The sequence below is a fragment of the Pinus tabuliformis genome, chromosome 8, assembly GCF_031772625.1.
Source record: "Pinus tabuliformis cultivar Carrire ecotype Pingquan chromosome 8, CPIR1, whole genome shotgun sequence".
NCBI lineage: Eukaryota > Viridiplantae > Streptophyta > Pinopsida > Pinales > Pinaceae > Pinus > Pinus tabuliformis.
This window is the reverse complement of record NC_142294.1, coordinates 1,580,204,470-1,580,215,316: the sequence shown is the minus strand read 5'-3', so window position 1 is coordinate 1,580,215,316 and position 10,847 is coordinate 1,580,204,470. Positions and strand designations below refer to the sequence as shown.

Sequence of the window (10,847 nt, the reverse complement as noted above, 5' to 3'; positions counted from 1 at the left end):
TTGTTAGATATGTGCTAGAGATGATGCCATCCCTTCTAAGCTGTTCAAGACAAATTCTGATGCTAGATTTTGCCTTTACATGGTTTATGTAGGTTATCCTACAGCCACCCCCATGTAATAAAATAACACCTTACACTCAAATCTGTTTGTAGCTACTAATTCCAAATTGACCTAGAACTCACTAAACTGAGGTGATGAATGAACATCTTCCTTTTTTAAACTTTCGAGAACACCAGGCCCAATTCTAGACCTAGAGAGATATATCATACATGGAGTATTGTTGATGAAGTTGGTGAAGCTACTGAAATATTTAGAGAGAGAGCAATTAGTGTGGTAGAAGCATAGATAGATGGTGAGTTCTCTTTCATTGCAAAACACTTGTATGCTTTACTATGAAATGTTCATTTCAATTATAATGATGCTCCTCCCTCCTTAGCTATTTAAGGTTTGTGATTTTTGGTCTTTGTATAGAGTGTACTTAGTTTTGCTTAAGAATTTTGGCTAGTGTTTAAGATTTCTCTTTACATATTTCAATATCTGTTTTTGTTTATGTTCTGTATTTAATATTTTATGATATGGTTTTTGTTGGGTTTTGTTTGTAGGGAAATTAAGATAGGTTGTGGATTTATGACTAATGCACATCCTGTAAATGTACTGGGTGAAGGCACTCATGTGGTATGTATGGTTCTATTTATGTTAATTTAAATTAGAAACATCTTACATTATTCGTCATTTATTTAAATGTTGAGTGCAACACAATGCAGAGAAAGTAGCATGGAGGAAAATTGTAGCATGGAGGAAAATTGATGAAACTATTGAAATATCTATGTCAGAAACACTATATTATAATTAAGATGTATAGGTAGAGGTGAGTTCTCCTTTTGTCAATCCACACGATTTTCTATGAAATCCTCCTCATGATGGCCTCTGTTTCATATTCCCATAAGATATTTGCTGTGTATTTAATATTCCTCATAAGATTTGATGATCTCAATACTTCTCGGAGGAAAATTGATGAAACTATTGAAATATCTATGTCATAGACACTATATTATAATGAAGATGTAGAGGTAGAGGTGAGTTCTCTTTTGGTCAATCCACACGATTTTCTATGAAATCCTCCTCATGACGGCCTCTGTTTCATATTCTCATAAGATATTTGCTGTGTAACATAAGATTTGATGGTCTCAATTTAATACTTCTCTATTTTTTTGGTGTGCAGGATGTCCTTGATTGGCCATGGATGCATTTTGGGCTTGTACAGGAGAGTCCATGTCTATTATTTCTCTTTGTTTATTTTGTTTTTGTTATTTTTGTTTCTTTTTGCTATGATTATTTGTATCTTTTGCTATTGCTTCTTGTTCTTTTGTTTTTGTACAATTATAGTTGTATTTTTGTTGCATTTGTGAGCATGGCCATGCTAATTTGTGGTTTGATGTTTTGTTCTGTGTGTTTTCTTTCTCTTGCATTTCTTACTTTTGTTTCATGGCTTTTGTTTGGGACTTAATGGATGGGGAAAGTAAGGCAGGTGAAGATATCATGGATAAGGCAGGTGAAGATATCATGGATGTAATGAGCACAGGGGGAGGAGGTATGTATGCAAGAATTTATTTGTTTATTGTTACATAATTTTATGGCTCTATGTTGTTTTAATTAAATTCTTTTGGTGCTGCTTATATCATCTGTGTTCATGTAAATTTAGGCTAAGCAAAACTTGCCTCTAATTGAGTAGCTTTTGTAGATATGGAAGAAACAAAACAAAATTTTCAAGCCTAGTTATAAACATATTAGTTTTCATTTACAATTAGGTGGGGGATTGGGCACTTTGTGCCATTGGAGGGTGTGGGTTTCTCATTTGTATTTAAATCTCAACAATTTCATTAAAACATGAGGCATTTGTCCTTCATCTCCATAACATCTCCAACTTTCTTCATCTTACTTAGATGGCTGCCTCATGTTACTTAGATCCTTCTCCAACTCCCAAATACACTTCTCTTCTTCAGACTTCACCTGGATAAGGAGCCAAAAATATCATGGACTCCCTCCATCACCCTATGATAGAGGAATGCACAGGAATGCACGTTTGACAAGAACTCACCATAGTAGGGAAATTAGATCCTTCTTCAACTCCCAAATACACTTCCCTTCTTCAGACTTCACCTCTCAATCTTGGATAAGGAGCCAAAAACATCATGGACTCCCTCCATCACCCTATGATAGAGGAATGCACGTTTGACAAGACTTACCATAGTAAGGCAATAAAATGAGCAGAAAAAATTTGGCCTTCCTAGAATTCTGGGAAAGAGTGTGTCCAACTTTTCTTAGAGACAAGCATGGACTTCAACCTCACTCCAATAACTTCTTTTAGACCTCGTCCTACATACATCTTTTTGCTGTTCTTAATTCTTCAATCAACTTCAGAAGGGTCTAAATAGTAAACTCAGCTTAATTCAAACACAAAGGTCCAGTCTTGGGACAAGGCCTCAGACCACATCCTACATACATTTTTTTGCCATTATTCAATCAACTTCAGTTAGGAGGTCCACCCATTAAATTTTCTTGAGACCAAGCCTCAAAAAACCTAGGAACGCAAACTAGATAAAACCAAGACAAGGTCTCTAACTAGACAGTAAGGAGATGAAAATGAGTCTCAAAAGAAACAAATGCATTAGAAGATTGAAGCCATGGCGTTCTCTTCGTTCTAAACACCTTATTTAGCTGGAACTTGCTATGGTTCTTCCATCTTGACACTCCACACAATAATGGGAATTCTAGCACCCTCATTCTGGCTTCTGAGGGTGAAACAATTGGTGATCTTTCTTTACTGGTTAGGATTCATCATTGTTAAGTGCATGTTTTTTCACCCTAATTGGTCATCCTGGTTTGAGGTGGAAGTCCCAAACATATTTACCCTCTCATATACATAATAGGTGTGACCACTTACTGATGGCCACTTGTCCAACCACCCTGGTTTATAATGTTCTCATTACACTTACCAATGTGCCAGATCAAATCACTTTCTCAAATTTTTCATTGTTCTAGATTAAACCGCTTTCTCAAATTTTCAAATGTGCCAGATTAAATCACTTGCTCAAATTTTTGCTTTTTCTTATTTCTCATTGAAATTTTCGTTTGACTCTTTCAACCATCGTCGTTTAATAAAAATTGGACAAGGAAATTCCTTTCCTGCGCTGAGGCTTTGTTGCAGGTATTCTCACTTTAATGTTTATTGAAAATAATGATTGCAAGGAAATAATCTCTTGAACGAAATAATATTAAAAATAATGATGGCAAGAAAATAATCTCTTGAACGAAATAAGAATGTATCAAGTGTCTATGATTTTATCACTATATGTACAAGAAAGATGAACTTTATTTGAAACAATCTGAAGATGTAAAATCTGAAACCTGAGGTTGTGCATTGTGGTTCAACAACCCTGGCTATACTTGGTGAAATCTAGTACTAAATGAAATATGTCATTTATAATATACCTGTTGTTACGTAAACTGTGTCCAAGGTTTGTTTCAAAACAATATCATTGTTGTCATATTATTTCACCTTTGCATCGATGATACATATATGTACTTCACCAAGCTTTTCTTGCACTGGTAATTTTTGTGCTGTATGGTTCCTTAATTCTTGTGCTGTAGGGTTCCTTTAAATGTTTGAAGCATTGTTCTCCTAGCTAAAATACTTGTAATCTGTTTATTAATTGCAAATGTTTCTTGTCTGCAGCTACAACATATGTACAGGCTGTTTGCTGTGGCTGTTTGAAGTACTTTACAAATGTAAAGGCTTTGAGAGAACATGTGCAACAGAAATACATGTTTGTTGTGATGTTTGTGAGCCAACAATTGAAGAAACAGATCAAAAGGTACATGCGATTCATGAAAGGCAAACATGTGTGGAGAGGATAAAGCGTTACTTCAACCACTTTCAAAGATTTACTAAAGTATGTTATTGATAATTTTAACAATTTTTTGGTTTGTAATCTGTTTATTAATTCCAATTTTTTCTTGCATGTAGCTACAACATATGTATAGGTTGTTTGCTGTGAGCCTGGCTGTTTGAAGTACTTTACAAATGTAAAGGCTTTGAGAGAACTGTGCGACAGAATTACGACCATGTTTGTTGTGAAGTTTGATTGATTTTCATAGTTCTTCGTTGCAAAATTTCCTGGTCTGTTTTATGCTCAAGGATCGAATTTGGTGTTGGTATCGACTGTTGAGAAATTGTGACTTTCTGAAGGAAGCAGATTATAATTTATGCCTTCCATCAAGGATAGTCCGATACAAACACAAATGACTTGTTGTTCTAGATGGTGCCTTAACAGGCACGGGCAGTGTATTCAACAGTGCACTGGACAAAGAAGACAATGTGTACACACTTAAAAAGAAGATGCAGATGACCGTGAAGCTTGAATGTACCCACTGAAGAAAGTTCTTTCCCATTTGGTGACAGTGTTGAAGAATGATTTGAGTACCGTAGTGAACACTGAAGATCCAATCCCTATTCGTGGTGTGGTCTGTACACTCTTAAAAAGAAGATGCAGATGGCCTTGAAGCTTGAATGTACCCACTGAAGAAAGTTCTCTCATATTTGGTGACAGTGTTGAAGAATGATTTGAGTACCGTAGTGAAGATCCCTATTCGAGGTGTGGGCTGTGTGGGGCTTACTTTTTCAGAAATTACAGAGGTGGAAGTGTTGCTATCATAAAACCTTTGCTCCCAACAATCCAAAATTCTTTGTTTGCAAAGTTCTGGGGCAACCTGGTTTAAAGAGATGGGTTAGAGTTGGAGAAAGAGGTATCAGAGAAGTTGCAGCATATCTTCTAGATCACGATCGTTTTTTGCAAAAAACGGTCCCCCTACTGTGCTTGTCAAAATAACACATTCAATTTTTAATGTAAAGTGACTACAAGTCAGAAAGGAAATAAGAAGATGCAGATGGCCTTGAAGCTTGAATGTACCCACTGAAGAAAGTTCTCTCATATTTGGTGACAGTGTTGAAGAATGATTTGAGTACCGTAGTGAAGATCCCTATTCGAGGTGTGGGCTGTGTGGGGCTTACTTTTTCAGAAATTACAGAGGTGGAAGTGTTGCTATCATAAAACCTTTGCTCCCAACAATCCAAAATTCTTTGTTTGCAAAGTTCTGGGGCAACCTGGTTTAAAGAGATGGGTTAGAGTTGGAGAAAGAGGTATCAGAGAAGTTGCAGCATATCTTCTAGATCACGATCGTTTTTTGCAAAAAACGGTCCCCCTACTGTGCTTGTCCTAGTTACCAGAAACGGGACGATGTCCCCCGTTTCTGGCAGAAACCTTCGAGAGAAACCGGACCATACTAGAAACGCCGTCTGCAACGGCCGTTTTCGTTTTCACTGGCAAGAAACGGTTTCCGGCGAAACGAAACAGTTTCTTCTGGCCGTTTCCGGATAGACTTGCAGTTTCTTCTGGCCGTTTCCGGATAGACGTGCAGTTAAATTTATTTTTTCAGACTCAGATTAAATTTAATTTTTTCAAACGTGGGTTAAATCAAGTTTAATTAGCAATTGATTACACATACAGAGAGTTTAATTGGCAGTTCACTGTTAGTCTGCTGCGCTGGACTGTTAGTTTCTGAGCTGGACTGTTAGTTTCTGGAAATTAAACATAAGAACTCCAGAGTCCAGAGTATTTGTGAGCGAGCAGTTGAAGAAAGAACTAGCTGAGAACTAGCAGTTGAAGAAAGAACTAGCAGTGTAACTTGGAATTCTTCGCAATATAGTCCAAGAATCATTCTTTTTTCCGGTGACCAATAAGATGCAGTCTGTGTTCCATCTATGCAGACAGAAATTTAACTAATTGTGCCAAAATTCACGGTGTACTTTCATATGCATTCCAAAGGCTTGGTAGCAATCAGGGAAGATTTTTGATGCAGCAGTATATAAATGTTTTTCACTGCTGCCTATTCAAATGAAGGCGTGTTCTTGTTGATATGCCACTTCCCTTTGCTTTGCTATGACAATCCATTGATGTAAATAGACATGATTCATGAGGCAGTATTGTAATTCTGCTACTGCTTCCTTGATCTCTATGAAAATATCTGGTTCCTTTGTTTTTTCACCTAAATTGAATGGCAATCTATATGTGTGAAAATTCTATATATTGTTTTGCCTCTGACATTGGGGCTTCATGGCTTATACTGATATAACCAGTACTTGCTGGTCAGTGGAAATGGTTTTAATATGTTCCTGGATAAAAGTATATGGAAGCCTGAAACAGGTGATGCGAGACTCTGCACATTTCATCATGCATATGACATATTTTCCCTTTCAAATCATTCATCAGATTTTTGGAATGTATCAATTCAGCCTCAGTTTCAACCTTAAGTATATGGAAGCCTGAAACAGGTGATGCGAGACTCTGCACATTTCATCATGCATATGACATATTTTCCCTTTCAAATCATTCATCAGATTTTTGGAATGTATCAATTCAGCCTCAGTTTCAACCTTTTTGTAGTTGGCATTTTGCAATTTACAATTTCATGAGCAAAAAACATTGCAGGTTTATGATTAATGCCTTGTTTATATTGTTCACCTTTAATATGGTGTTTTTCTCTCTCCTCGTTTCTTATATGCGAAACCTCCAAACTTCGTTTCTCGTACCGTTCTCGTTTCCCGTTCCGTTTCTCGTTTCTGGTAACATAGGTGCTTGTCAAAATAACACATTCAATTTTTAATGTAAAGTGACTACAAGTCAGAAAGGAAATAAGAGACGAACTATTAGTAAGATTGCCTATTTTCAACAGTTTGTCCCACATGATTGTGATGCCAATGACCATGGAACATCTAGTTTCCGAGTGGTTGCTGTACATAGGATTGAAATACGAGATAATAGGATACTTAATACTGACAGACATGCAGAATCTTCTTGTGAAGAATACGAAGATATCCCTGAGTTGGAGGAAAATCCATTGATAATACACGTATATCATGGTCTTTGCCTCCCAGAAAATCTGGAGGATCCTTACTTCGACTGGCAACATTGGCCTCAGGCTTCTATACCCTTCTCAGAGGATGAATTGGAATTTATTTGTATCCTTGATGCCATCAAGGATGCAGAAATGTTGAGACGGAAGCTACCCATAGTACGAGAGGCTTGTATGAGATTTTGAAATATGTAATTCATTGGAATTATCATTTTTGTCCAGAAATTAGGCAGTTTTATTTCCAAATGTAGTCTTCCTTATGCAGGTCACAGCCCAGTTTTATCTCCAAATGCAGGTCACAGCCCAGGATGTGTCTACCATGCTTCGACAAGGGCAGAATATGATCATTTTTCTGATTAGTAAGAGGATACACTGTACATATCGACAATCGCGATGTACAATATAGAAATGGAACTACACCTGTTTAATAGATGCATTTGACAACGGCGAAGGGAAATGCTGGACTGTCAAGGTATTTTTTTTTTTTTATCTATCTTCGATTCTTCATAGCATGGCCAACTTTTTTGCAGGGGCTTCTCGTTTCGTTTGTGATATGGGAGTATTTCTGCATACACTTTTGTGTTAATATGGTTGCTTGACCTTTTTTCCATTTGCTTTTGCCCCAGCTTTTAACCAACTCATTTTCCTCGAAAATTACACTATCGTAGACCTGAGGGGACTTTCTTTTTAATTGGCCAGGACTCAGTATCGTATTGGCGGAGTGTCTTTCTAGTTTTATCCATCTTGAGTTATCTGTTACACTGTTGACATTACAAAACTGTCTGTCAACTAAAGGACAACAATCCATGGTACGAGAGGCTTAAGGGTTTTGATGCTGTCCACTATTTTCCTAGAAAAGGTTGCTGAAGCCGGTCTTGTCTTGCAGAAATCAGTGCAATGATGAGTCATGAGTTTCATGGAGTAGAGGAGGAATCCAGTGAGCTTGAAGAGATTTACATGACTGTTGTTAGTCAAGTAAAGTTGGAGGTTGATCAAGAAATGTGTCATTAAATCTGAGGGAGACGATAATCGTTCAGAACCTTCTTCAGAAGAGGAACATTTGCCCGAACAATTTTAATTTGATATGGATTATGAAGATGATGAGTATTTCAGTTACATGAACTCTGTTATCAGTGGTTGGGTGAAGGAGTCGTGGCAGTTTTAACAACAGCCCGGCTTCCATGGGAGGAAATGGTTTTAACAAGTTTCTAAATGTGCCTGACTTCAGTGGAGTTCCAGCATTGTTTCCTCATTTTTCTTTAACAAATTCTGAAAGAAACGATCTGCAAATTCCTCCTGTTTCATATGGGACACCTAGAAATTCTCGAGTTGGTATCAGGTCTCCATGGTTACTGCATCAATGCAGCCTGAATTGAAATGTGTGGTCATAATTTCCTTGGCGCCCATCCTGCCAGCCCCAGACAACCCAAATGAAGGAAAAACTGTGTGTGCAGCTTTCATGGTTAGAGGAGGAGGAGGTTCAGTTCAGCAGCAGCAGCAGATACCCAATCCAAATCCCAGAGAGCGGGCAACCCAAATGAGGGAAAAACTGTGTGCAGCTTTCATGGTCAGAGGAGGAGGAGGAGGCTCAATTCAGCAGCAGCAGATACCCAATCGAAATGCCAGGAGGCCCTTTCTCAACCCAAATGAGGGAAAAACTGTGTGCAGCTTTCATGGTCAGAGGAGGAGGAGGAGGCACAATTCAGCAGCAGCAGATACCCAATCCAAATGCCAGGAGACCCTTTCTCATCAAGAGGAGAGGGCGCGTTTGATTAAGGCCCGCTGCTATCTTGTTTGTGGCTGCACTGACCCTGGCAATCTGACATTGGACGCCTTATTCTGGATTTGATAGCAGTCCCAACGAGGATGAGGATGACAGTAAAGTTGGCTTGTATACTCTGTATCCAAAGGACAAACCTGCTTTGAAATGATCCAAATGCCAGGAGACCCTTTCTCATCAAGAGGAGAGGGCGCGTTTGATTAAGGCCCGCTGCTATCTTGTTTGTGGCTGCACTGACCCTGGCAATCTGACATTGGAGGCCTTATTCTGGATTTGATAGCAGTCCCAACGAGGATGAGGATGACAGTAAAGTTGGCTTGTATACTCTGTATCCAAAGGACAAACCTGCTTTGAAATGGGGCGTTTGTGGAGAGAGACACCATCAGAAATAATGTGTCACCTACAAGTTCTACTAGTTCTTCTATTGCTTTTACAATCCAAGGCAATGTCTATCCAGATGGACTTTATTATGTGTCAATGTTCATTGGGAACCCACCTTGATGTTGATACGGGGAGTGATTTGACTTGGACCCAGTGTGATGCTCCTTGCAGAAGTGGCAAGGGACCACAACCTCTGTACAAACCCAGAAAAGCCAACTTGTATCCTGCAGGGAGTCGATGTGTGTGAATGTGCAAGCAGGTCACAGCTATGAATGCACGAGTACCTCTGAACAGTGTGACTGTGAGATAGAGTATGCTGATCATGGATCCTCTAGAGCTCGAACAAATTTTGTGTTTGGATGTGCATATGACCAGCAGGGTTCTTTTGCAGTTTCACCTGCAGTGACAGATGGAGTATTGGGCTTTAGCAGTGCTCAGGTTTGTCTGCCATCACAATTGGCTAATCAAAGTCTGACTAAGAATGAGACAATATTAGAGTTTTACTGACAAATGGCTCTATAGCTCGAACAAATTTTTTGTTTGGATGTGCATATGACCAGCAGGGTTCTTTTGCAGTTTTATCTGCAGTGACAGATGGACTATTGGGCTTTAGCAGTGCTCAGGTTAGTCTGCCATCACAATTAGCTAATCAAAGTCTGATTAAGAATGTGATTGGTCGTTGCATTACTGGAGATGAAAGAGGTGGGGGGTATATGTTCTTTGGCAATGATCTTGTACTTGGTGGGGAATGACGTGGGTTCCCATGCTTGGCAAACCTGAAATGAAATTATATCACGTGGGCAATGCAAATATGAAACTCGGAAACAGACCTCTTGGTGTTAATGACCTAAAAAAACAACCTAGGAGAGTGGTTTTTCCTAGTTGTAGCTCCTTTGCATATCTCACACATATAGCATGCTTCGCTTTTGTCTCAGCAGTTAAAGAGAACCATTTTGATGGGGGGTTAGTACAGGATATGCAGATAAAACTTTACCATTGTGTTGGCAGGCGAGACATCATATCAGGCCTATAGCAAGATGTGAACAATTAACCCTGGGTTTTGGGGGCAACCCATGACTTATTAAGACCAGACAGTTTGACATTCCCCAGAAGGTTATTTGGTCAATCAGTTCTGAAGGCAATGTTTGTCTGGGAATCCTCAATGGCAGTGAAGTGAACAATGGTGCCATAAATATAATTGGAGACATATTTTTGCAAGGATAGAATCAGTTTGGCTGGGCCCGTGAAGTGAACAATGGTGCCATAAATATAGTTGGAGACATCTTTTTGCAAGGATAGAATCAGATTTGCTGGGCCTGTGAAGATTGCCACTGGCAGTGAAGTGAACAATGGTTCCATAAATAAATATAATTGGAGAAATCTTTTTGCAAGGATAGAATCAGATTCGCTGGGCCCGTAAAGATTGCCACAAGCCACCTAATAAGATCAAGGCTTTCCCCCTTTTTGTGTAGAATAATGCGGCAGGAACTGGTTCATGTTTTGTAATGAGCGATGCAAAATTTGAACATCTTGTCAAATGCACAGAAGACAGTTGTTAATGTGCAGTTACATTATTTACAGCCACATGTTCCATATTTGGAAGATCTGTCGAGTTATCAACCAGTCATTTCTAAAATGTAATGATTGAGGTGCATATTTGTAAAATGGTCATGGGAATTTTTATCTTAGTCTTTCAGTTGACTGTTTGTTTGCG

The 10,847-nt window shown here is 38.7% G+C and overlaps 1 protein-coding gene, 1 long non-coding RNA gene and 1 pseudogene across 2 annotated transcripts; all 3 read left to right on the top strand.

Moving 5' to 3' along the window:
• The first annotated feature begins 1,233 nt into the window (after positions 1-1,233).
• On the top strand, positions 1,234-4,320 carry LOC149242082 (uncharacterized). Its single transcript, XR_016245689.1, has 3 exons — positions 1,234-1,591; positions 3,737-3,875; positions 4,028-4,320. It is a non-coding gene; the product is annotated as an uncharacterized LOC149242082 (long non-coding RNA).
• Positions 4,321-7,609: 3,289 nt separating this feature from the next.
• On the top strand, positions 7,610-9,113 carry LOC149242081 (uncharacterized). Its single transcript, XM_089367628.1, has one exon. The coding sequence runs from the start codon at positions 8,318-8,320 to the stop codon at positions 8,819-8,821; it is 504 nt and encodes a 167-aa protein (XP_089223754.1). The 5' UTR covers positions 7,610-8,317; the 3' UTR covers positions 8,822-9,113.
• Positions 9,107-10,847, top strand: LOC149242080 (aspartyl protease APCB1-like; annotated as a pseudogene).